At 49.4% G+C, this 27,571-nt stretch overlaps 1 protein-coding gene across 3 annotated transcripts in view; it reads left to right on the forward strand.

Moving 5' to 3' along the window:
* Positions 1–27,571, forward strand: part of Olfml2b (olfactomedin like 2B) — a 44,829-nt gene that overhangs the window by 1,927 nt on the left and 15,331 nt on the right. The window contains exons 2-5 of one of the 3 annotated variants that reach the window (XM_045137989.1): positions 1,295–1,558; positions 3,264–3,371; positions 18,278–18,454; positions 26,226–26,457. In XM_045137989.1, the coding sequence (XP_044993924.1) occupies positions 1,295–1,558; positions 3,264–3,371; positions 18,278–18,454; positions 26,226–26,457 (781 nt within the window). The remainder of the gene's footprint in view (positions 1–1,294; positions 1,559–3,263; positions 3,372–18,277; positions 18,455–26,225; positions 26,458–27,571) is intronic. The other 2 variants (XM_012949830.2, XM_004663281.2) reach the window with 2 other exon arrangements.

The following is a 27,571-nucleotide window of genomic DNA, read 5'->3' on the forward strand; positions in this document are numbered from 1 at the left end:
AGCTACTCTGCCTTCTTCCACTGGTCCTTTTGTGGTTGACAACAACCCTAAAGTAAATGTTAGTGTTAGAAGAAACCCAACCTTTGCAGGGAAAACATTACATGCCTTCTTCCCCGCCCCCCTCCCCAACAGCATCCCAAGGAACATTCCCACTCAGGCTCCAAGTCTGCCTGCTGGGCACACAAGTCAATTGAAGGGAACCTCTGAGCCTGGTTAGGAAGGAAGCCTGGCTTCGGGGCTATAGAGCGGCTGAGGATGAACTGTGGTACTCCCTCCCAAGTGGGGGCTGCAGAGTCCGCTGTTGTGTGTCTTCCTGCGTGGGGAGGCTGGCAGGAGCAAGTGCCCAGAAGGAAATGTTTAGCATTGTAGCCGCAGCAGACACAGCCAGTTTGTTCTCTTGGGTTTGGCCTGGGGTTTGAGTTCAGAAGCTACTTGAGGAGCTAAAGAAACCGGTAGGCTGTATAAACCTTCCTGACTTCTGGACCTGTTGCTGTTTGCCAGCTCCCATTCTGCAGTTATCACCCTTTCTTCAAGGCTCACATGAAATACCACTTCCTCCTCCGAGGAGTCCTCCCTGGCTCCCAGGTGGGCCCATTTTCAGCTCCCACAGCACTTTATCTCTGCTCTGCGGGGGCACTTAGCACAGTCTAGACTGGGTGACTTATTTATCTGCCTTATGCTCTAGGAGTTTTGGGAGCAGGCTGACTGGCCCATCACTTCTGTCCATGTACTGCCCACTGGTCCCAGGTGGTACTCAGTAAGTGTTCAGTGAATGAAAAGCCTGTCATCCTTAAATGTGAAGGCCTGCCTTTCTATTTAGTTATTTATGAGAGAGAGAGATTGAGAGGCTGAATATGGACACACCAGGACCTGTAAGCCATTGCAAACCAACTCCAGACACATGTGCCACGTTGTGCATCTGGCTTATGTGGGTCCTGGGGAATGGACCTCCAGACCTTTGGGTTTGCACGCAAGCTCCTTAACCACTGCACCATCTCTCCAGCCCAAGTGCAACTTTTCAATGCCCCTTGCAACTCCTTTTCAAATGTAAGCCTGGGTTTTAGCTATGGGCAAGGACAATTGAAAGAATGATCGGGCTCTCCCCTCCTCCCTTTAAATGATGGAAGGCTGGAGTGCCTTCAGGGAAAAGCCCAGGTCAGCAGTTGCAGAGATGACCTATAGCTCTGAGTTGTCCAAGGTCTCTGGCTGGGGAGGACACATGACAAAGTAAAAGAAACACCTCCTTGAATGTGCCTTTTCATATCTCCAACTCACTCTTTCTGTCTGATTCTAGTTGCTGGGAGACTATGACAAGGTCAAGGCTGTGTCTGAGGGCTCTGACTGTCAATGCAAGTGTGTGGTGAGACCTCTGGGCAGAGATGCCTGCCAAAGGATCAATGAGGGGGCATCCAAGAAGGAAGACTTCTACACCGTGGAAACCATCACCTCAGGCTCATCCTGCAAGTGTGCCTGTGTCGCTCCCCCATCTGCCCTCAATCCCTGTGAAGGAGACTTCAGGCTCCAGAAGCTGCGGGAGGCGGACAGCCGTGACTTGAAGGTAGGCGCTGGTGGGGCAGGCGGGCGGAGGGGGTGGGAGATGGCACCCTGGGTGAGAAGCCATTTTGAGGAACCATGAGTCCACAAGCCGGCAACTGGGCACAGAGAGTCTGTGTGTGGATCTGAGGCTGATGCTCTGGAGTCAGAGAGAGAAATGAGAGCAGCATACCCGCCCCTCCTTATGGATACAGCAAGGCCAGGCCTAGGAGCAGCTGCCAGGCCCATCTGGCCAAAAGAACTCAGCGTTCTCCAGGAAAATCATTGTCGCAATTTTACTGCCAGCCTGCATGTACATGGAAGAGTTGGATAGTTGGCACCGTTGTTGGGGTGACCTGCTTTTGCCAGGTCACCACATTGAACCTGTGCTCATGCACTGTACGATGAAGAAACTCAGGCCCTATATGGGCAGCCCCGGGGTTGGCTGAAGGCATTGCTGATTCTGCATGTGAGGTCACCAGACACTTGAGTCCCAGTCATCGCTGCATGACCTGTGGGAATAATATCTACTGTGAGGGGCTGTGAGCGTCAACAAGATGGCAATTATTGAGTAGTTGGTACCATGCCTGACGGTTGTGAAGCCTGACTGTGTAAATGAATGAAGGGTCATGTGATGCCCTCCTGTTGGGCCTGGCACCTGGCACTCGCTCACTGAGTGGGAACCACTGGCATCTCTTTAAACACAGTAGTGTTTAATGGAATGGAGCATATCCTAGGATTTAGCCCTGTGGCTCAGAGAGGCAGCTTTCTGCACCAAGAGCCACAGTCATTCAGTTCCAAAATTGGGCTTTGGGGGAATGCCTGGAACCATATCGGGCAAAATTTCTAATAGGCATCAGAAGATCATCACAGCCCATATTAACCAGCTGCGGCTCTTACGCACGACCCAGCTGTCTTCCTCTAGGGTGGAGACCTGAGTGTTTCTGCATGGAATTCTTCGTGTGGAAGCAAAGCTAGAAGACGAGTGGGTACAAGAGATGGCAAAAGTACAGTCCAGCGCTCTCTCCCAAGGGCAGGTCCTTGGCAGGGAGGCTCCATGTCAGCATCTCTCACCTGCCTCTTTGCCTGAACTCTATAGGTCCTGGACACTGCCAGAGCCACCTTCCCTGGGGGCTCTGTCCTGGCAGGGGGACAGTATTGGGAAAATATGAGAAGGTTGCATGCCCTGTGGCAGGTTGCTATCTCAAACGTGGCCACCGAGTCTCTTGTACTCCAGATCCCTTTGGTTTCTGGTGCTAAAGAAAAATGGGTTGGTGCCAGTAGACAGTGAGGGTAAGGGTCTCAGCAGCATATACTCAGGGTGTTGACGTTTGTATCCATGGTGCTGAATATTCGCAGATCACCTGTTACAGCCAGGGACTCTGCTACACACCTTGAGGGAACAGCAAGGAGGAGGCGCAAAGCAGCTTACAGTCTAGTAAGAAAGACAAATGTTCCAGCAACTGACCAACTTCATAATAGAGGCACAAATAGTCTACAAAGACATCCAGACCCCAAACTTACTTGTTCCTGTAGAGTTACTCCCATTTGCTTGCCCAAACAATTTTGAAGGTTGGGGCTTCCCTATGTGCCCACTTGCACAGATGTGTTTCTGAGGGCCACCTCTTAATTACTGGATACTAGCTTCCCATGAGACTTCCAACATGAAGATCTGAAAGGAAGCTTCCCTTGTGCAAGTTTGGCACTAACCTCTTGCTCTTGTTTCTCAGCTCTCCACGATTATAGACATGCTGGAAGGAGCTTTCTACGGCCTGGATCTCCTGAAGCTGCACTCAGTCACCACCAAACTGGTGGGGCGAGTGGATAAGCTGGAGGAGGTAAGGATGATTCTGGGCTCACTATCTTTCTCTCAGTCAAGCCCCAAAGGGGACCGAACGTACCGTTGTATATATTAGAAAGCATATGCTCTAACTAGACTTCAGGCCATCCTAATTCATTCCATTTTTTTGGACATAAAAAACATAAAACCTTCATCCAAAATTATGCCAAATTACTGGTGACAGTCAGTAAAGTACAGGTATAACTACCCTCTTCTAATCTATTGGCATCATATAACAATGTATTTCTGGTTTTTTCCCCTTGATTTCCAGAAAACTTAGAACTAACTGAAATGTAAAACTACAATAAGCACCTTGACTTTAGTTTTTTTAAATATTTATTTTTATTTATTTATGAGAGAGAGAGAGAGAATGAATGAATATGGGTGTGCCAGGGCTTCCACCAACTGCAAACAAACTATAGATGCATGCACCACTTTTTGCATCTGGCTTACATGGGTTCTGGGGAGTCAAATCGAGGTCCTTTGGCTTTGCAGGCAAGCACTTTAACCGCTTAACCATCTCTCCAGCCCATCTCTAGTGTTTTGTTTTTTTTTAAAAAACTTTATGGACAACTTCCATAAACATAAACTGTATATATAAATGATCATAATCCCTCCCACCACCTACCCCTTTTCCATTGTCAAATCCCACTTCCATTGAATTTCTTTTTTAATATTTTTAAATTTTTATTTATTTAGTTGAGAGAGTGAGTGAGGGAGAGCTGAGAGAATGGGTGTGCCAGGACCTCCAGCTACTACAAACAAACTGCAGACACATGTGCCACCTTGTGCATCTGGCTTATGTGGGTCCTGGGGAATTGAACCTGAGTCCTTTGGCTTTGCAGGCAAGTGTTTTAACTGCTAAGCCATCTCTCCAGCCCTGAATTTCTTTTTCTCTTCAACTAGTTTCTCTTCTATTTTAATGTCATAATTTTTGTCCCTCCTGTTATTCACGTCTTGTGTAGGTAACTGTCAGCCACTGTGAGGTTTGTCTCTCATTTTAAGATGGAATCACCTCATCCTGAGTATACAGTTATTAGTTCTTTCCTTCTTTCCTCTTTCTTCCTTCTCTTTCTTCCTTTTATGGTGCTGGGGATCAAACCCAGAGCCAAGGGCTTCACTCTTGGCATTTAGTGTCATTGAGCCAAAACCCCAGCTCTGGTTTATTGTTGCTTACTCTGGTTTTTCTTTTATTTATTATTTATTTATTTGTCTGAGAGAGGGAAAGAGGGAGGGAGAGAGAGAGAGAAAGAGGGTAGGGGGGAAAAATGGATGCACCAGGGCTTTCAGCCACTGCAAACAAACTTCACATGCATACACCACCTTGTGCATCTGGCTTACGTGGGTACTGGGGAATTGAACCGAGGTCCTTTGGCTTTGAAGGCAAGCATCTTAACCACTAAGCCATCTCTCCAGCCCTTGTTTTTCTTTTAACTATCCTAGCGTGTGCATGCATGGGGGGGGGGCGCATGCGTGTACACGCACCTTCATCCATATCATCTATTTTAGACAAAGAAGATATCAAAGTGGCCACTCACAAATAATGGTCTTTTGGTCATTGAGGCTGCTTATACCAAAGAGGACTGACAAGCAGTATCATTTTCATAGCCAAAATTGTCACATTACAGAGCTGCATAGCTGGTGGGAGAAGATGGTGCAAGTTAGGAGTAGTGATAGACATAATAATATTGTTGATACCATTTTGTTGCTATAATGCTTAATATCCAAATGAGAAATAAATTAGTCACCAGAAAAGTAATGCTCGGGCTGGAGAGATGGCTTAGTGGTTAAGCGCTTGCCTGTGAAGCCTAAGGACCCCGGTTCGAGGCTCAGCTCCCCAGGTCCCACGTTAGCCAGATGCACAAGGGGGCGCACGCGTCTGGAGTTCGCTTGCAGAGGCTGGAAGCCCTGGAGCGCCATTCTCTCTCTCTTCCTCTGTCTTTCTCCCTGTGTCTGTCGCTCTCAAATAAATAAATAAAAAATGAACAAAAAAAATATTAAAAAAAGAAAAGTAATGCTCCTTATTCAGACTAATGAGAAGAAGGTACAGATATGTTCTGCTGACTGGCATCTTAGACAGCTACCCAGAGAGCTGCTGCTGCAAGCAGCAATCTATTTGATTCATTGTCAGAGTGCTACCCTATGCGATGGATTTAATAATGCCATGGCTGTAAGCACATTAGTATTCCTCCTTTATAAGTGGTCTTTTGGGCTGGAGCCATGGCTTAGCAGTAAGGCATTTTGCCTGCAAGGCCTAAGGACCCATGTTCAACTCTCCAGGTCTCACGTAAGCCAGACACAGAAGGTACTGCAAGCACTCAAGGTCACACATGCACACAAAGTGACACGTGTGTCTGGAGTTCGATTACAGTGGCTGAGGTCCTGACACACCAATTCTCTCTCTTGCACACGCACATTGAAAAAAGAAAAGCCAATCTGTTGAGCTTGCCTCAAAAAAAAAAAAAAAAGTCTTCTGAGGGCCTGTCATGGAGGATCTGAGGTTCCATGGGTGGTTGGCAGAAGTGGGATATAAAAAACGGAAGGCTCTATACTTATGGCAGAAAGAGCACCAGACTGAGGGTGTTACTCTGTGTCTGCCATTACTAATCAGCCATATCTTCCGTTTTCCATCTGTGAAGTGGGAATAGTGTCCTATGTACTTTGTATGTTTGTTGGGGAAGTCATGACAGAACTACTTCAGAATTATTAAATTACATATGAAATTGGATTTTGACTAAAGAGATTGGGGGCGAACATTTTTAGCATGCTGTGCTAGAAAAGCTGGGGCAAAGATGACGAAACACCGCTGTCGTACTCTGGCATGTTCTAACACACATCCTCCACTCCTAAAAGTGTTTCCAGAAAGCCAGAGATGGTGGCACATGCCTCTAATCCCAGCCCTTGGGAAACAAAGGTAGGAGGATCATGAGTTCAATGCCTGTTGGGGCTATATAACAAGGCTTATCTCATGAACCCCAGTTCCTCCTCTACCCACCCTTAAGTTTGGACCCTTCCATGCTATGATGAAGTGTTTTGGAATATGGCCCTTGTTCTGGGAGAGTTGGAAGGTTCATTATCACTTTAATTACCATATAATTAGTTACCATCTGTGACGAGAGGAGTCAGGGTTCTTCAGCCTGGGGTCTGTAGACAGGCAAGATGGCCACATGGACCCATCAGGTCCCCTGGAGAACTAGGCTATGTGGCATCTTAGATCTTTCCTCAGTACTGACAGCCTTAGTGATAAGTCTGAGAATGAACATCACCATCCCGCTCCCAGAGGCCTCCATGCAAGTCTGGATTTCTCTCCTGTAATTGCAATTCCTTTCTGGCTTATTTAGATGAGTTCAGAAGGAGTCAAAGGAGGGTCCAGGCCTGGAAAGTACTTCTGTTCCCAGAATCCCTCAGAGTTGTCCAAAAGATGGGATGGCCCCTAAAGGAAGCATTTCTTTTTCTCTTCTTTCCTTTCCTTCCCTCCCTCTTTCCACCTCTCTCATTCTCTGTCTCTTCTTTCTTACTTTCTTTGGGAGGCAGAGTCTCACAGTAGTCTAGACTGATCTGGAACTCACTTTAGCTCAGGCTGGCCTTGAACTCATAGGGGTCCTCCTACCTCAACTTCAAAGAGCTGGGATTAAAGTCACCATGCCCAGGTTTAAGAAAATATTTCCTAAGAAAGCATTACCTTTCTATAAGAACAAGGTGATGGCCACTTCTGCTTTTGCCTGGCTTTAGCAGCCACACAGTTTTCGTTCTGTCTAGAGAACATAGCCTGGGAAAGTTCTCTGAGGAGGAGTACAGTGCTCACAGGCCAAGGTCAGGCACCCACAGTCTTGGAGGAGGCCAGTGGGCTGGATGCTGCTCAAGGGCCACAGCCCATTTCCAGCCCCTCCCAGCAGGTGAGCCTCCTCCAGCTGAGGGCAGGAGCGGGAGGGATGGATGTGGTCAGTGCCCAGCAGGATAGCGCACGTGTGCAGGAGCTCAGTACACCTGGGGTTTTGTTTCAAATAATCATAGTGATGGTGACGAGAGCAACTCTTTTCAAAACTGTTGAATGGTTAGTAGCCAGTGTTGCACTTTCATAATAATCCTTGTATTTGTATAGTGTTTTACAGTGCTTAAAGCATTCCATATACATTTAGCAATTTGTTCCTGTGAGTGGGTAGAATGTGAGACCTCAGGAAATTCCACGGCTTGCCTGAGATCAAGTGTAAAAAAGCACAGGGCTGGAGCTCAAGCCTTCTGGTGCCAGGCCAGGGCTCTTTCTAATCAACCTCAGAAGTTCCTTCAAGCTCTTGTTGTCTGCCCAGTAAGCGTCAGTTTTTCCTAAGCAGAACTTAAAAATTCCAAAGGAATTTCTAGGCAGAACTGCGGCTGTATCCCACATGTCCCATTAAGTGGGATCATAGTTGAATTGGGGAAGGACCCATTCCATGGAAGGTTTCCCCCAAACCAGACAATCCTAGGTGTCAGGGTGCTGTGACAGGAGAGTTTTTGGGCCTGTTGATGAGAGCACTGTATCAGACTGAGGTCGGATCAGGCTCCGTCTAGCTGACAGGGGTGTATAGTAATTGGAAAGGCAGAATGTCCAGTAAATGGAAAAAAACACTGCCTCTCCAGCCAGGCTCTGTAGGAGGAAGAGAAGTGAAATTCTACTCCCTAGGCCTTGCATATTCTTGTATCCCAAGGAGAGTTCTTTGGAGGTCAGACGAGACCAAAGGGGGTCAGAATGTAGGGCTTTTTTGCCCAGAGGCAGGTCTGTGCTTGGCAGTATAAATGGGCACATGTATGCGCATCTGCCTTGGGCATATAGGAGGATGTAGGGATGGAAACTTCATTTGGAGATGCAAGAGGAAGGAGGAAGAGAGCAATGGAATCTGAGCTGATCAGAGCCTCACTCTTAGTAAAGTCCTTTCTGCCAGCTCAGCTCTGCCTAGTGGGGATGATTTTGGTTCAGCTTTTGTTTCAAACGGTGCAAGAGCAAGCAGCACAAACGCAGAACGGACGGCCCGGACAGCGTACTGTGAAGGAAAACATGCGGGGAGCCCCTCCCATTCAAGAAGACAGTGAAGCTAAGGCACCCCCAAAGCACCCATGCCCTCACCCCACTCACCCCTCCCCTAGAGGAGCTGCTCTCCCGACTTGAATTTTTTTTTGGTTTTTCAAGGTAATGTCTTGCTCTAGCTCAGGCTGACCTGGAATTCACTATTGTAGTCTCAGGATGGCTCCAACTCACTGCGATCCTCCTCCCTCTGCCTCCTGAGTGCTGGGATTAAAGGCGTGCACCACCATGCCTGACTAGGACCCATTCTTAAAGGATAAACCTAAAAAGTAAACTGAGGAAGATGATAAACATCAAAGCAGAAGCCGGTGTGGTGACGCACACCTTTAATCCCAGCACTTGGGAGGCAGAAGGAGGAGGATCACTGCGAGTTCAAGCCTCCCTGAGACTACACAGTGAATACCAGGTCAGCCTGGGCTAGAGTGAAACCCTACCTCCAAAACCAAAAACAAAAAAAAAAAAACAAACAAACAAAAGAATGGGTCCTAATAGGATGGTTTTGCACTTTGAAAGTATAGAATCCCACAGAGTCATGTGTGTATCTTGGTGCGTGTAAGACTGTTTGTGTGTACGTGTGCACACGTACACACACACAAGCACAGTATGCTGGACTATTAATCACTCGTTTTGTTTTAAATATTTGGACATATTGTTTTTGTGTCATGTGGTTCATCCATAATGCTGTTTATTTTTCCATTTTGTTCCAGTTTGTTTTCCCATTTAGTGATGATAGATATGTGGATTGTTTCCAGTTTCTTGAGTGTCCCTGCATAGGGACAGCCCCAGGACAATTCACATTTGCATTTCTCTATGGCCTCTGACTCAGGGACTAGTGAGTCATTCACGAGGCTGACCTAGGACTTCAGGAGACAGGGCTGTGCTCCCTTCCCACGTGAGTGTGCTAGTTCACACTCCCTCTAGGCAGAATACGAAAGTCCCTCCATGCCTTCACCAACACTTGATGCTATCAGACGGATGTTTTTTCAGTTCGGAGAGCATATTGCAGTAAGGCCATTTCAGTGAGCTCCAAAATCTGAACCCCAGACCATCTTTCCAATAGGAAATACTCTTGAGGGAGGCCTGAAATGCATGCACCTGTTTTTAGAACTTCCAGAAAGAAGAAACATCAAGAACCTTCAGAATGGTAGACCCAAGGGGACCCTGTCCTGCTGGTGGCTGGAAAGGGGAAGGGAAGAGGGCACAGGAAGTATGCACAGGGTGTTGGCAGTGGGAGGGCGTGGGCAGAGCAGAGGTGCCAGGGAAGATGAGGGTTAGACATTCCTTTCCATAGTCCCAAGTGTGGAACTCATTCAACTCAAGCAGAAGATTTTCATCTTGAGCTCCAAGTACATCCAAGGCCCAAAGACTTCTAGGCCTAAAAACGGATGCCAAAGGCCACAGGCCTAGACATATGGGCTGGGGCACTTGTATACTACTTCCAGGAGCAGCTCCATGACCAAAGCATAGAAAACCAAGGAGGGAGGATCATTAGACTAGCCTTGGCACCAAGACTCTAACTGGATTAAGGCATTCCCATAAACATTCCAAATCTTTGTGTATCCCCCCTCCCAATCCTCCTTGGTTCTAGAACACCTAGAAGTGTCTCTTTATAAGAATTTGGATATGCCTATAGCTGGGTATCTGTGTGGCTGTGTATCCCCATGTCCTCCCCCCGCCTCCCCCAAGGGAGGGTCTCACTCTAGCTCAGGCTGTCCTGCCATGTTCTTTTTTAATTAATTACTTTATTTATTTATTTATGTTTTGGTTTTTTGAGGTAGGATCTCGCTCTAGCTCAGGCTGACCTGGAATTCACTATGGAGTCTCAGGGCGGCCTCGAACTCACAGTGATACTCCTACCTCTGCCTCCCTAGTGCTGGGATTAAAGGTGTGCACCACCACACCCGGCACAAGCTTTTATTTTGTATTTATTTGTTTGTTAGAGACAGAGAGAGGGAGAGAGAAAATGGGCACGCCAGGACCTCTAGCCACTGCAAACGAATGAACTCCAGATGCATGGGCCACCATCGTGCATGTGGCTTACGTGGGACCTGGAAAATCGAACCTGGGTCCTTAGGCTTCATAGGCAAGCGCCTTAACCACTAAGCCATCTCTCCAGCCCCTGCCGTGTTCTTTAAATACGTGCATACCCACTGGGCATGGTGGTGCACAGCTGGAATCCTAGCACTTAGGAGGTGGGAGCAGGAGGGTCAGAGCTGAAGGTCCTCCTCAGCCACATAGCAAGTTCAAGGCTAGCCTGGGCTACACGAGGCCCTCTTTCAAACAACAACAGAAGCGATACAAAGTGTACGCGTGCCTCCGAGCTTTCTGAAGATGCTCTCTTCTGGAGCCCTCCCCCTCTGTGTGTGTGACTCGTTCTTTTGTATTTGCATGCTGCAGTATATGGACCCTGCCCACGGGCACATGAGCATTGTGGGTGGGTTTTCCGGGCTCAGAATGGCCCCTCCACAGAATACTGGCCCAGAATTGCGGAGGTCCTCCCCCAGACCTGAAGAGCCAGTGGCTTCTGTGATTCTGGTCCAGAAGGCAAGACCAAAGGAATATTCCTGACCCTGGGGATATATCTTTTTCACTGACGAATAGGAAAATGTAATCTTCACCTGTGCAAGCCTGGCAGTGAGTTTAGGGGAGCTGTCTCTTTTCCAACTCTCCCTCCCACCAGACTTCAAGCCTCATCAAAACACCCCCAGTGCTTATTCTTCCGTCAAACCTGCTTCTGTGGCAGGGTTACGCAGTCATTTCACCACCCCTTTCTCAGGTGCAGCCTTCTTGGAGAGGAAGGCTGCTCAGCCTGGCCTGCTTGCAGTGACTTCTTTGAAAAGGCAGAAGGTCAGAGATAATGGTTTTAAGATGCATTTCAGCTTTAACATTACCTAATTCAATTTACATCATAATATGAGTTCAAGCCAATATATTACCTCTCCTGGGGTTATATATGTTTCAAATCTAATTTGCCATTGGAATGTAAGCTTTTCTTCTTGGCTAAAGGTGTCAGAGTCAGCCTTCCTTCTGCTGGCTTGGGAACAGCTTAAAGCTGCCAGGACGTGAGGGATCTTGGTTTTGGATAGGGAATCAGGGTTCCTTTAACACAGAAATTCATCTCCAGGGGCCGGAGATTTCTTTGTACTTGTCTGACTCTCCTTCCAGGCTGGGGACCTTTTGAGGGCAGCCAGATCTAAGTGCTCTTTGTTCCCCAGTCCTGGCCCAGCAGCACCTGATGCACAGTGGATGTTCAGCAGCTGTTCGGCCGCGGATGGATTTAACGCAGCAGCTGGCGGCTCACCCCAGGCCGACTTTCCCCACCAGCTGCGGTCAGATGGATTGGGCCAGGGCCTGCTGCTGCTGCCATCAGGAGCACCAGCTGTTTCCAGCTGCTCTCCCCTCCAGCCTTCTTAGCAGAGGCCGGGGGACAGCTGTCAGCTGGGGTGGCTATCCCTGGCCATTTGGTACTACTTGTGTCCTGGAGGGCTCAGAGGGACAAGGGCAGGATAAACTGACAGGAACTTCCAGCTCTCGCCTCATGAACCCAGTCACCCCAGCAGTTGTTCACAACATTCCTACATCCCTCTGCCTGCAGGCTTGCTGTCTGCACCTGTGCCTGGTGCGCATTAGCCATCTGTCATAGGACCTAACTCCCACAGAACCTTCCAGACAGCCTTCTTGGATGTAGTGCCAGGGATCTGCTGCCTGACTTGGGGACAAGGTCTGCCCTACCTGCAGTGCGGCTCAGTCTCCCCCTTAGTGCACCTTGCGGCTCCTGCTTTGCCCCGTGCCCCAGTCACACCAACCATAGTGCTTCTTCATTGCTCATGTGCCTGCCGGCTACCGTCACCCCAAGGGTCAGGCCACTCCCGCCACCTGCAGCACTCTTTTACTGCGGGCACTGTGCTCTATGTAACTCCTTTGTCCATTCTCCAGGGGAAGCCGGGGCAAATTGGGTGCCATCATTCCTTCGTTCTCTGGGGGTCGGGGAAGGGTCTAGAGCAGCTTTGTCACTGGCGTGGCATGGTTACATGGTGAGGTTGTGACTGGGGTGTGGCTTTATCTTGGCATCTACCACTGGCGTCTTCCTTGTGTACGCTGCTCTGGACTCTGGCGAGAAAAACAAGGCCATTGAGAACTTGCCAGAGCTCTGCACTATGGTCACCTTTCCCCCACAGCCCAGTGGTTTCGACTGACGTTGAGTATCTTACCCAGGCATGGCCATACTTGTCCAAGAGCTGCACAAGATCAAGGTAGAATCAGTGCCCACGGGGTACCCTTTCCCCATTTCCACTTTGCCGGTCTGCAGAGATGGGTGCATTGGCTTCCATAATTTAATGACCAACTGTGGAAAACGTGTGCTGGCCAGTGTCCCATGCTCCCTGCCAGCTGCACCCCCAGTGTTGCCCAGGCACCCCACCCAGCTTGCAGGGTTCCTTTGTCTGGTGTCTGCATCAGGCGGCAGTGAGCAACCCCGCCCCCACCCGGCTGCTTGGACTTGCTTGCAGCCGGTGCCCTTGCGGGCCCCACTGCATGGCGCTCCAGCACGTGGCTTTGTTCTTTGAGCACCTCCTGGTTCCTTGGCTCTGCCGAGTCCAGAGGCTCATTTAAAAGCTTTCAAGTCTTTGTATCCAGCCTGCTGCCCCAGCCCTCTAGCTGCCCGTTCTTCATCTCTCCTCACCACTCTCCCCCTCATAGCACCAGGACCCTTGGCGGGGGTCATGTGGTATGCTGGCTTCTCTACCAGACAGGCACCCTGCCCGCCACAGAGCAAGCCCTGCCCATGAGCCAAGTTGCCCACACTATATATGTCACCATTGCAGCTGTCCCAGAGGGGAAGAGCCTGAGGCATGAGGTCACGGGGTTCACTCATCTGCCAGGACAGGATCTCGAGCATCCCATGTGGGCAGCATGCCCCACACTTCCTGAGAAACACCCCACAAAAGGCCCTTGCAGAGCCCAGGGAGGGCCACATCCCATTGGTAGAAGTGGCTGAGTGGAGGTGGCCCCAGAGGGGCAGCTACTGCTGATGCCCTGGGGACACCAGCTGGCTCAGTCCAGCAAGGTGATGCGGTCCCCGGACTGCTGTTTTCTCAGGCAGCTGTTCCCCTAGACGAATAAGCCATATGGCTCTTCTGGGCCTACCTGAAGTCCTCCTCTATTAAAAAAAAAAATCTACCATAATGGCTCCTTGCTGAAACCAGAAAGGGGGTTGGAGACTGTAAAGCAATGAGTAGAGGACCCCGGGGCCTAGAGAGCAGAAGGCAAAAACTGCACCTGTGGGTGCCGGTGCCCTTCCGCTGAGTGCCCCATTGGGGACCTGTGTTTCGGGGTGTTTAGGAATCCAAGGGTCATCTTTCACATAATAAAGATGCTCCGTCTCTTTCCCCCTTGTCCTCTGTCACAGCCTGCCCACATCCAGCTCCTTTGGCATTAGCCGGCTCGTGTGGGTTACAGAAAGGCTGGAGCCCCACATGAGCCCAGGGACTCTGCCACTTAGCCCCAGGAAGACACAAACCACCTCTCACAAAACAGCCTCTTGCGCATGCTCCTGCAGTCTCCCAGCAGAGTCACCCCCAGCTTCCCCCGGTTAAGGCGCATTGCTCAAATTTCCGTGTGTGCTCTGCACACCCGGGGCCCTTGTTTAAATACAGGCGCTCATTCAGTGGGTCTGAGGAAAGCCTGGGAATCGGCATTTTGTGTGTGTGTGTGTGGGTTGTAGCTACCTTCACATAGCTGGCACAAAGGACCCAACCAGAAGCAGCTGATGGGAGGAAAGAATTTATTTTGGCTTGCTGTTTGGAGGGGAAGCTCCGTGATGGCAGGGGAAAGATGGTGGAGCAGAGGCTGGACGGCACCTCTGCCACAGCAAGCGGTCAGCTGCAGTCGGAGCCTGAGCCCGCCCAAAACACACCTCCCTCAGCAAGCCTCCCCCTCGCAACTTGCCATCGGCTGGGAACCAAGCGTTCAAAACACAGGCATTCATGGAGGATACCTGATTTAAACCACCACACCATGCATGTGTAATGTGAGTGCAGGCATGTGCGCATGTTCATATGTGTGTTAGGCCAGAGGGTAACCTCAGGGGCTAAGCTCAGGTATACAGCCCACCCCTTAAGACAGGACCTCTCACTGGTCTAGACTCACCAGGTTGGCCAGACTGGCTGGCCATTGAGCTCCTGCAATCTGCCTGTCTCTGCCCTCCCAGCACTGGGGTTACCAGAGCACCCGGCACGCCTGGCATTTATGTGGGTACTAGGAGTCCAAAGTCAGATCCTCATGCTTGCAAGGCAAGCGCTTCTTTACCAACTGAGCTATCTCCCCAGTGAGGAATTAACATTTCTTTATTTTTTATTTGTATTTATTTATGTTTTGGTTTTTCAAGGTAGGGTTTTACTGTAGCCCAAGCTGACCTGGAATTCAGTATGTAGTCTCAGGCTGGCCTCAAACTCACAGTGATCCTCCTACCTCTGCCTCTCAGTGTTGGGATTAAAGGCGTGCGCCACCATGCCTGGCGGGATTTGACATTTCTTCCTTTCTTTTTAAAAACTGACTAGAAAGTTTGTATGGACACATCATGTGTCGGGATCATTTGCTTCTTCCCTGCCCCCATTCCACCGAGGGCCCTCCTCAGCCGGGTTGCTGGGCTCACCGTGGGTTTGCGGGCTATGGGTTGTAGGTGCAGCAGTCTTTGTGCAGAGTGGGGGAGGGGCAGCGTTTCTGGGTATTCCCTCCCGCCGCGTGGCTCTTACAGTCTTTCCTCCCCCTCTTCCACAAAATTCCCTGAGCCTCGGTGGGTGTGTTTTAAGTCTGCTTTCGTGTTGAGCTCTCTCAACTCCTGGATTTCTGCTTTGGTGCACTTCAAGAATCCACAGTGCCTTCCTCCATCTCCCTGGCTCAGGTCGTCGGGCTCGCCGTGGAAGCAGCGCTCTTGCTCTTCTCTCCAGGGAATCGACATTTTTAACCAGCCCCTGCATAATGCTGATGGTGTTGGCCTCTTGGCCATGCTTTGAGTAGTGAGGACTTGTGGGAGTCCAGCTTTCTGTTTCTCTGCCTATGCAACTCTTCTATTTTCTGAAAGTGAACGAACTTCTTTGATGCACTCTGTACTGCTGAGGGCTGGCTGGGTGCCCAGTCCCTCTCGGGTGCTATTGAGTGATCCAGTGAGTAAGGCTGGGTCACTGATTCATCTCCACCATTTTTTAAAATGATATTCAGCAAATCACATCCTTCCCGTGGGCCTCAGTGACTGACCTCTGTGATTTGAAAAGGTTAGGCTTAAATGCTGGAGTCCACTCCAGCTGTGACATTCTATGAAAAGTAACCTCTCAGTATGCTCGGTCACATGCAAATGTATTAGCTCATTTGGTTCTCTTACATACCTAGAGGGAAAGTACTTGCACTGCCCCCATTTTGCAGATGGGAAATGGAAACAGAAGAGGTTTGAATAGTTTGCTTGAGATCCTTGACCAGGAAATCCTGAGCAGCAGTAGGTTACGAACTACACAGTCTCCCTCATAATTCATGGTTTTAACTACTACACTTGACCACCTCTGAGAACCCGTGTTAGGAGTGACGACCCACACAGTAAGACTACTGGATATTTTCCAAACAGGACCTCTTTCTTGTGGACTTTAGCTTTCAGAATTGCTAACTGTGCAATTTAGAGTCTGGCTTGACCTAAGCTCTACAGAACATAGTGAGCCCTTCCAGGGCTCCAAATGAAATGCTCTAAAAGTGGCAGGGCTGACAGTTCTGGAGCCTGGTTAATTTAGCAGACACCCACTGGGCTTCTCTGGACACCCCCGACAGGATCCCCTGGAGCCACAGGGTCTGGGTGACATGGTCTGCCTAGAGACGTATGCATCGCCCTAGCTCCAAGCCAGAAAAACTCTCCCCCAGGACCTTAGCAGCATCTTGCCTGGCAACGTTGTGCCTTTTCACTTCCTGTGTCTGCCTTAAAAGATGGAAAGCAAACACATCTTCACAGCCGCTTTCTCTACCAACCTCACCACAGTGAATATTTATTTTTATTTTTTTAAACTTTTTGGACAGCTTCCATAAGTATAGACAATAAACCATGATAATCCCCAGCCTTCACACCTTCTCACACATTCTCCCCTTCCCAAATCCACCCTCCACTGAATCCCTTCTTCTTTCCGATTAGTCTGTCTTCTATGTTGAGGTCCCCACCTTTTCCTCCTATTATGAAAGTCTTGTGTAGGTAGTGTCAGGCACACAGTGAATATTCTAATTGATTAATTGGTTGATTAATTTTTTTGTGGTACTGGGGCTTCAACCTAGGGCCTCATGTATGCTAGGCAAGTAAGTGCTCTACTACTGAGCTACATCCCCAGCCCTTTTTGTATTTTTTATCTTGACACTCAGTTGCCTAGGTTGGCCTTGAACTTGTGGTTTTCCTGACTCAACTTCCCCAGTAGCTGGGATTATAGTCCAGAACCACCAGTCCTGGCTACATAGGACATTTTTAGATTTTCATGGAAAGCTTAACATGGGGTCAAAGTTGGATTATTTCATAGTCACATTTCTCTAAAAATAGCTATAAAAATAGCAAGGAGGGCTGGAGAGATGGCTTAGTGGTTAAGGCACTTACCTTTGAAGCCTAAGGATCAACTCTCCAGGTCCCACATAAGCCAGATACACAAGGTGATGCAAGCGTGCAAGGTTGCATGCATCTGGAGTTGGATTACAGTGTCTGGAGGCCCTGGTGTGCCAATTCTCTCTCTCTCTCATAAAAAGGCCAGTCTGTTGTGCTTGCCTCTCTCTCTATATATAGATAGATAGATAGATATAGATATAGATATAGATATATAGATATATAGATATATGACAAAGAGACTCTAGTCCTGTGATTCAGACCTCACCCATACCACCTTCTGCAGGAAGCCACCTCCAGCCCACGCTGAACACCATATTTGGCACAGAAAACTCCTGGCATGGTTTGTTTCTGCCCAGTGCCGTCTCCCCTACACCCAGCCCAAGCAGAACTAGAACCCCAGGTCACTGGGGCTTTTCTCGCTGCCTCACTGCACCTCAAATACTTGGAAGGCACGCTACATGCCAGCACTGGCTGACTGAAATGTAGCTTTGGCCCTTTCTGATGTGAACCAGGGCTGAAACCTGGCATGTGTGCCAGTGAGGGGTCATTTAAGGAAGATGTTTTCATGGGTTGATAGGAAAGTTTGAAGCCAGCCTATCCATTTCCTATGTAAGTAATAGAAAGTACAGGGCATGGTTGTGCTCATTAGAAAAGCTAACTGCTGGCTGGGGAGACGGTTCAGCAGTTAAGGTGCTTGTTCAAAAAGCAAACTAGGAAAAAAAATTTTTTTGGCCAACTCTTCTAAAATCACTTTGAACTCCTTTCATTCATTGAATAACCGATTCCCTTGTGCAAGTGAATGAAATCTTTGGCACTGTTCGTCATCATGGGGCAGGAACCAGGTACCCTGGCCATTGCAGTGCTATTAGTAGGAAAGCTGTGGTAGTCTGGGCAGTTTTTCTAGCAGTTGGATGTCCTGGAGTTGGAAATGCTACCTGGGGACCTGCCAGCGATTACTGGCATTGGGCTGGGCACACTGAGGGACTCCAGTCTTGTGTTGGCTGTCTGTGCCCCCCTGCCCTGAGCTACCCCCTGTACGTCTCCCTGGTGGGAGCCATCCCCCTGTCTGCGTGCCTTCCCGTGCTGAGCCATCTCACATCCTCATGCCTCCATGACCTGCACCATCTCCATGTCTGTGTCTCCATGCATCGTGGTTGCTAGCTGCCTCCTGCCTGGCTTCAAAACACATTAAAAGAACCTTTTAAAAATTTTTTTCTCTTCTCAGGAAGTGTCTAAAAACCTCACTAAGGAAAATGAACAAATCAAAGAAGACATGGAAGAAATTCGAACTGAGATGAATAAGCGAGGCAAAGCAAACTGCTCCGAGGACATCCTAGACAGCATGCCGGACATCCGTTCAGCCCTACAGAGGGACGCCGCGGCAGCCTATGCCCCGCCAGAGGTACAGCCCCATCCTCCCCGCATCCCACAGGCCGCTCCCCAGCCAGGGCAGAGCGAGAGCAGCATCTCTTGTTGGCAGAGCTTCTCAGAGCCCATGGGTGTGACAAGCAGGGCTTGATCTTGTTTTGCTCACTACTGAAGCCCAGAGAGGCTCAGTGAGTCAGTGTGGAAGCCAGGACTCAAATCTGGGTCTTTGGAGTGCCAGGCCATTCTTCTCATGACAGTCCATCCTGCCCTGTGAGCAGTCCTTCCAAAACCTCCTACCCTGGCATCGTTACTGACTGCACCCTCTTTTCCTCTTGGAAATATCTCACTTGGAAGCAGTAGATGATGTAGTTCTCCTGCCTGTAAATGACTTGGTCGGTTATTCTACCCTTTCATTACTGTGTAGTCTTCAGTGCAGGTCTGGAAAGTGGGCCAGGCACAGGCAACTATTCCCGTCTTGTAGATGGACATAAAGCCAGCAGTGTGTTCCTAGCGTCCTGGCTTAGTTGGGAAGTGGTAGCAGAGTCTCGCACCTCTGTCCCTTCCGCGTGGTTGCGTCCCTAGCCAACAGCTACCTCTGCAGAAGATGTCTGATGTAATTTGAGTGAGGCCACAAGACCTGCCTATATAAAAATGCCTCCTCATTGAATGCCTTTACTTTTAGCTCTAGTTAACATTAAATTCTTAAAGTAGCAGTGGTTAAATATATTACCGTGAAACACACTAGTTTACCCACTAACTTCATAGTAAAGAAGTGAGTAAAGGCGTGAGTTGGGAAGGAATCTGAGAACAGGGAAGAGGCAAGTACATTCTGCTGGCAAGACCTGTGGAGCACTCTTGGGAGGCAGGTCTGGATGCAGCTCTGTGAGGGGGTCTCTGGGCAGCCAGGGGCAGCAGCGCTTCACAGAGCCATAGCTTGGGTCTTCTGTCAGTGGGTGGTAGAGTCATGACGTGCTGCTGTCTGAGAAGTGAGTTCCAGTTTGGCCATTGAGAGATTGATCCCCTGCCCCTCAGGTAGTTGTCTGTGGTGGGTTGAGCAGAGCCTGGGCCAATGAGGACCCCAAAGCTGGGGTACTGTGTACCGTGAAATGGAAAAGCCTGGGGAGTGTGTTACCTTTTTGGTAATGGAATGAATTACCTGAGACGATCAATAAAAGACACATATTTTGGCTCATGGCGTCAGCGGTTTCTGCCCATTGTTAGTTGGCCATGTTGCTTTTGGTGGGGAGTATGTGTTGGTGCAACGCCAGTGACCCCAGGATGCCAGGGAAACAAAAGAGAACGTGATGAGGCTGGAATCCCAAGTTGAAGCTTGGATATATAACCTCAGAACACTTTCTTAATCTTTATTTTTAATTTTTTTTTATTTTGAGAGGGAGAGACAGAGGCAGAGAGAGAGAGAGAGAGAGAGAGAATGGGCGTGCCAGGGCCTTCAGCTCCTGCAAACAGAACTCCAGACACCTGCACCCCCTTGTGCACATGTGCAGTATTGCATGCCTGTGTCACTGTGCATCTGGTTTATGTGGGGCCTGGAGATTGGAACAAGTTCTTAGGCTTCCCAGGCAAATGCCCTAATCACTAAGCTACCTCTCCAGTCCAGAACACTTGTAATTAATTAATTTATTTGCAGGCTGAGAGAGCTAGAGAGAAGAGAGAGCAAGAGCAAGAATGGGTGTGCCAGGGCCTATAGCCACTGCAAACAAACTCCAGATGCATGTGCCACTTTTGTGCATCTGGCTTTATGTGGGCACTGGAGAATTGAACCCAGATTGTTAGGCTTTGCAGGCAAGCACCTTAACCACTGAGCCATCTCTCTCGCCCCTTAGAACTCTTTTTGAGACAGGGTCTAATGTATCTCAGGCTGGTTTAAAGCTTACTATGTAGCCAAATATGGCCTCAAAAACATGTTCTTCCTACCTCTACTTCCCAAGTGCTGGGATACAGGCATGTGTCACCACACCTGGTTTATTCTGCCCTGGGGATCCAACCCAGAGTTTTGTGAATGTTAGGCAATCACTCGAATAACTGAGCTATGTTCTTAGCCTGTGGGCTCTGAACACTTGGGCAGTAAAGCTCATCACAGTGATGCCACGCAGGCAGATGTGGTGGGTTTGGGGACTTTGGGGCACATGTGTCCTGAAGGCAAAATGACAGATTAGGACCTTGAGGCAACAAGCCATAGAAAAGTGGGGTGTCTGTGCCTCCCCAGTAGGCAACTCAAAAGCAACTCCAAACCACGAGATAAGTATAAGGGAAAGACATTAATTTTCTGGTTTTTCCCATGATGACTCCTTTGGACTTTAAGGAAAACTGTTATGTCCCTTCAGAAATTATTTTGATTCTCATTTTTGGGTGTTCTTGACCTGCTGCTGTCTGCTAAGCATGTGTTTGACCAGCACGGTGCCTCACCCTGAAGGGTCTGAGCTTATAACCAAAGAGCCAAGGATCTGAGGATCAGAAGGGGACCCATCTGGCACCCCCAGCCACCCACTTCCTACAGCAGCCAGCATCCCTGGCCCTCTGTGGCTTGCAGTTTCCCAGTCAGCTGGGTAAGCGGGGGAATTTAGCTGTTGCCTTGATGACAAATCCTGTGGTGAGTTCAGGCACTCAGCTCAGATTTCCTGAGGGCAGACAGCAAACCGAGTCAAACACACCAAACGCCTGTTCTCCTTGCTCAGCAAGTCACCGCCCCTCCCCAGCCCCCAGGGCGTACAGTGCTGAAGTTAGCACAATCCACGCGGTGAAGGAAGCCCCAGGGTAGACTCTCTTCTCACGGTGCACCCCCATTTTTTTTCAGCAAGCCCCACACTGCCAAGGGGATGGATGATTTGCTTATTTATTTTGGTTCTTGCAGATGATGTTGGGATTCTTGGAATGGAGAGTGGTAATTTGTAGGAGGTCTTTCTCCAACATGGGCCTTGCCTGGAGGGTTGGCAGGACTGGGGGTGGGGGGGAGCGGGGAAGGATAGTTGGGGAGGCCAGGTTGGAGTGGAGAGGGCAGCAGGAATGGGAACTCTGCGGGCCAGGAGCTGAAGTCATGCAGCACTCTTGGATGAACAGAAAGAGGCAATCAAAGCTTGGTGGGGGCAGCCTGTCGCCAGTGAATCCAAGGAAATTATATGTTCTCTGGCACAGGCTGTCCACCGTCTTGCTCCATATCCTTGGCTGGGACAAAGAACTGTAGTTCCTGCCCTTCCCTGAGAGCGTGGAACTCAAGACAGTCCCTGGGTTTTCCACGAAGAAATGACAACCAGCTTTGGTGCTGCTGAGGGAAGCGAGGGTCCAGCAAATAGACACCCCCTGATATCTGGAGCCAGAGCTGTGGCTGGGGCTTCTTGTCAGCCCCCCAGGCAGCTCTTCCCACTGGGAAATGAGGCATCTCCCGAGTGTGCTGGGACGCAGTCCATTTGTTTGGACCAGTGGTCCTGTGGTCACAGCTGTGGCTTAATGTAAGGAACAACACAGGCCTGGAAATAACAGCCCAAGACCTACTAGATGGCTCTGTGATTTCATTAGTGCCCCTCTCAGGCACTACTTAAATGACTTTCAACTTGCTAAATGACTCAGAGTCTGTGTTCCCTTATCTATAAGATATAGTACCACCCAACCCAGAGCAGCTGATGGAAGGGAAGTATTGATTCGGCTTACAGTCATGAGGGGAAGCTCTGTGTCAGCAGGGGCTGACCATCACTTCCTTGCCAACATCAGGTGGAAAACATCAGCAGAAGGATGTGCCAACTAACACTGGCAAACTAGGGGCTAATAAACCTCAAAACCCACCCCCAGTGACACACCTCCTCTAATAAGACTTTGCCTCCCAAATTGCCATCAGCTAGGAACCTAGTATACAAAACATATGCGTTTATAGAAGGAACACCTAATTCAAACCACCGCAATGAACTGTTTCCTAGTGTTGAGGGGCTTAAAAAGGGCCTGCCTGTAAAATACCATCATCAACAAGCAGGCTTCCCCCACGCCTCAGCAGCAAGATCTGGGACTTGAGGGCGGAGCAGGGAGCTGGAAGGGAGGCTGCCCAGGGCACAGTCAGCAGGCTGGCCCGTTTCTCCTGGGCAACTCTTTGACACCGCCCCCCCCCCCCCCCCGCCCCAGCCAAGGGAGGCTGGCAGAAAGGTGTATCCCGCCTTGTCTGTCACCACTCCTCACCCAAGAGAGACATGCAGATTTAGGGACTACCATGTCTGTTGCACCATCTGGCTTATCTCTTGTCACGGAAAACAAGTGTAGATGTGAGGGTGTGGTTGGGAGTGAGAAGCCTGGGTTTTTCTCTAGGCTGGATTTTAAAGGTCAAAACACAAGCCCGGTTTGCTTCCTCGGTGCACACTGAGGAGGTTGATCATGATGGCTGAACCGTGCAGCAAACACGGAGCAGCTGGAGGCGTTACTCTGCCTGGAACACAGCATCAAGCAAGGGTTTTATTTCTGCACAGGCTCTTTTCATTGGGGGGTGGGGGGGAGTGACATTACCAAGACCTAGAATTGCAGGATTTAAGAGAGCTTACCTACCTCTACTAGGCAAAGCAGGGGTGAGGTGATGGCTTAAGTGACTGCAGGAAGCCCGCTGTCTACTCAGCTTCTGGGGTCCTAAGAGTAAGATTGCGTCAACACGCCTGCACGTTCCCGCAGTTCTCTGGCAGAGCTGCCTCTCAGGAGCTGGACTCACCTGCACAGTGGCCCTGTCTTTGGGCCCAGCCAGCTCACAGACCTTGTACAGATGGCCTTTGTTTTCCAAACGGGTGACTCTACTCCTGGACAGGGGGGACCCAGAGTCCCTGCCACACTGCGGACCCAAGAGGGCAGTGCTTGGGCAATAGCAGTGTGAGAACAGGCCTTCATAGTGACATTCTCAAGATGCCCAGGTACCAGGTCATGGCTGCCTCCCTTGGAGCTTCATTTGATTTGACAAAATCAAATGTTGGTCACAAATGGAGACAGTTTCTTGGGATATGTTATGGTTCAAAAAAATTTATTTTTTAATTTTATTTATTTATTTGCAACCAGAGAGAGAGAAAAGAGAGAGACAGACAGAGAGACAAGGGGCACGCCAGGGCCTCTAGCCACTGCAAATGAACTCCAGATGCATGTGTCCCTTGTGTATCTGGTTTACTTGGGTCCTGGGGAATGGAACCTGAGTCCTTTGGCTTTGCAGGAAAATGCCTTAACCACTAAGCCATCTCTCCAGCCCCTCAAAAAGTTAAGCTAGGGCTAGAGAGATGGCTTAGTGGTTAAGCGTTTGCCTGTGAAGCCTAAGGACCCCAGTTCGAGGCTTGATTCCCCAGGACCCACGTTAGCCAGATGCACAAGGGGGCACATGCATCTGGAGTTCATTTGTAGTGGCTGGAGGCCCTGGCGTGCCCATTCTCTCTTTCTCTCTCTCTGCCTCTTTCTCTGTCTGTCACTCTCAAATAAATAAATAAAAATTTTTAAAAAGTTAAGCTAATAAACATTAGGGACCATCCATCCAGCAGAATCAGAGATCAGCAGCAGGAGGGATCTACTCTTCAGATTCTTACAGCCCATAGAGACAGCTGCATCCTTAAATAGTGTCTGTAAGGCCTCCAGGGGAGGCGCTGTCTAGAAGTAAACTCTTGTATTCCTGAGGAATGGTGTTGAGCTTTGAGTTAGAGACCCAGTAACAGTGTATTAAACATCACAGGGCTTGTTTGTTCACATAGAAGAGTTCTGGAAGCAGGCACTCAAAGGCTGGCATGGTTAGCTCTGACTAATGACTTCCGTCCGCAGAATCCCCTCATGGTCACAAGATGGCTGCTGCGCTCCAGTTATCTTATTAACATTTTGATCATGAGAAAACAAGGAAGAGAGTAAAAGGTACCAGGCTTACCAGCCCTTCCTTTGAGAATACTTTTCCCAAAGCTCTTCTTGTCAACTTCTGTCTATTTTCCTACTGACCACACCCATAAAACCAGGCTGTTAGTTAGGAACAGGGAGACAGGAATTTTGAATAAATAATTAGAAGTCTCTGCCATAAAGAGAAAAGTGAGGAGTAGAGAGGAAAGATTAATTCTGAATGAGAAGGGCCAGGAGAATTGCCTAGGGACCTAGATTTGAGCTTTTCTCTAAGAATGGATGAGTTTCAAGGAGATCTCTCTCTCTGTGTGTGTGTGTGTGTGTGTGTGTGTGTGTGTGTGTAAAATGTTTATACATGGATGGGGTAGAGATAAGAAATAATAGCTTTCCTAATAGGAAAAGCAAACAAGCAAAAACAACAACGAGGACACTTTGAGCAGTGGCCCGGTGGCTCAGAAGAGCCAAGAGCTCTAGGAGTTGGCCACCCAATAGCAGTGCCTAGAGCAAGGGTGGGGAGAGGCCAAGAGGAAGGAGAGTTATGTTGGGTCAAGGCCGATATTTAACAGCTCTAAAGGTCAGGCCTCTGGCCTGGGGCTTTTTGCTACACGCAGAAGGGAGGGTTGCAGCGACGTGTACCCTGCGTGTTAGGAGGCCCATCCAGATGGCTGAAAGAGCAGTCAGGTTCATCCTGAGGGGATGATGTGCCACTTGGTCCTCAGGATTCAAGGCCCAGGCTAGGCCCAGTTCTCCTCACCTTGGTCTCCCAGGAAACAAATGAGATGGAAGTTGCTCAGCACCCCTGGGAGAAGCCACATAGAGAGCTGAGTTCTAGAGCCAGACTTCTGGGACATCCTGACCTGTGGGAGGTCCTGGAGCAATCTGTATGACTCCCACGCACCTCAGTTTCTTTTCTATGAATGTGCACACGTGTGTGTGTGTGTGTGTGTGTGTGTGTGCATTTTCCTATTGCTGGGTATATAGATATAGATAGCTATAAATATATAAGTGCAATGCACATGTGTGTGCTTATATGTGTAAGTGTGGAGACCAGAGGACAACCTCAGGTGTTATCCTCAGGAACATCATCCACTTATGTTGAGACAGGGTCTCTTAGTGGCCTGGAGCTCACCAGTTGGGCTAGACTGGCTGGCCAGTGAGTCCCAGGGGCCCACCCGTCTCTGCCTTGCCATCATGCCTGGCACTCATATGGGCACTGAGTATTGAACTCAGGTCCTCATACTTGTGGAGACAGCACTTTGCCAACTGAGTTATCTCCCCAGCTCCTGCCTCAGTTTCTTTTTCTGGATGTGCATACATGTGTGTACACATATTCATATGCATGTAGGCACGTGCCAGGGGTAATGTGTGTGCACATGTGTACTTTGAGTGTGGAGGTCACTATCTGGTGTCTCCTTCTGTTGCTGTCTACCTTATTATTATTTTTTATAACACTCAGAGATGTGTTTCCAAGGAGATTCTTTGTGTGTGTGTGTGTGTGTGTGTGTGTGTGTGTGTGTGTGAGCCAGACAGACTATGGGTATGCCAGGGCCTCTTACCGCTGCGAAAGAACTCCAGATACACGAGCCACTTTGTTTATCTGGCTTTATGTGATCACTGGGGAATTGAAACCAGGCCAGCAGGCTTTATAAACAAGTGCCTTTAACTGTTGAGTTATCTCCTCAGACCCTCCACTTTATTTTCTGAGACAGGGTCTCTCACTGAACCTGGAGCTGACCAACTCAGCCAGACAAGCTAGCCAATGAGCCCCAGAGATCCCCCTGTAAAGGAGCAGGATAAAGGGGGTCCAAATCCTACATCTGATTCAGAGAATCATCAGCCGACATATTCAGACACGAGTCAAGCACTCTCAGCAATATGCTGCTGTCATTGCTGGGGCCTTGGCCCCAGCATTGTCCCCTCCCTGAGCCCTCTCTCTAACCTGCCCTTGTGTCCCCTCTGAGGAGCAGTATGAAGAGCGGTTTCTGCAGGAAGAAAGCGTGTCGCAGCAGATCAACTCCATCGAGCACCTGCAGACGCGGCCCCTGGCACCCCCTGCAGTGGTGAAGCCACAGCGGCCCCTGCAAAGGCAGGTGCACCCGAGGGCCCGGCCAGCCTCCAAGCCCACCGTCATCCGGGGCATCACCTACTATAAAGCCAAGGTCTCCGAGGAAGAGAACGACATCGAAGAGCAGCGTGAGTTGTGGTCAGCAGCCTCAGAGGCAGGGCAGAGAGGGAGAAGCCTTTAGAGCACAGGAACATGGGCTTCCTGGGAAGCCACGCTCCGTCCAGGGTTTAGTGACCGCAGTGAGATGTGTACGGCAGAGTCACAGGTTGTCCAGGTACTTGCTGAGAGCTCTTGGGCAGATCACTTAACTTCTCTGGGATTGTAGAAGGACCTCATGGCCAAGCGTGGCTGAGCTGGAGGGACTTCTGTGACCACTCCCTGTTTGCAGATGGGGAAACCAAGGCTTGCAGGAGTGGCTTGACCAGAGACACTTGGTAGGCTCTGCCATCTGTTCCTCTCCAGGGGCCCCAAGCTTGCTGAGTCTCTACAACCTCCCCTTGTGGATCTCCATCCTTCTAACTTTCTCACAGAAAGCAGATGATCATCTTTTTTTAAAAAAAAAAAAAACAGAAACCTAATATATATATTATGTATTTATTTATTTTAGAGAGAGAGAATGGGCATGACAGGGCCTCTAGCCATAGCAAATAAACTTTAGATGTATGCACCCCCTTGTGCATATGGCTTATGTGGGTCCTGGGGAATCGAACCAGGATCCTTTGGCTTTGCAAGGCAAATGCTTTCACTGCTAAGGCGTCTCTCCAGACCTTTCCCAGCATCTTCTATTTTATTTGATTTTTTTCTAGTTTTTCGAGGTAGGGTCTCACTCTAGCCCAGGCTGACCTGGAATTCACTATGTAGTCTCAGGGTGGCCGTGAACTCACGGAGATCCTCCTACCTCTGCCTCCTGAGTGCTGGGAATAAAGGCGTGCGCCACCACGCCCGGCTTTCCCAGCATCTTTATCTTGTTCCTTTAGTACGCCCTCCTCCTGAGCACCTCCTTGCCACCTGCCTCCTCCTGTCGTCTTTCTTTGCCTTTCCCAGAGCCCCTTCAAGTCCCTACCTACCCTCCTCTCCCCGAGCTCCCGGCCTCTCCCATCCAGCCTCAGGCCACAGCCTTCAGAGTTGCCTCGCACTTTTGCATGTTCCTCACCTGATGCCTTATTCTCAACCAGTGTAGATATTCAGATGTTTTCTCCCTGCCTGTGGCTTGCATTTTCAATTCCTTTTATGTGTGTGTTG

This window comes from Jaculus jaculus, chromosome 1, assembly GCF_020740685.1.
Source record: "Jaculus jaculus isolate mJacJac1 chromosome 1, mJacJac1.mat.Y.cur, whole genome shotgun sequence".
NCBI classification, from domain to species: Eukaryota; Metazoa; Chordata; class Mammalia; order Rodentia; family Dipodidae; genus Jaculus; species Jaculus jaculus.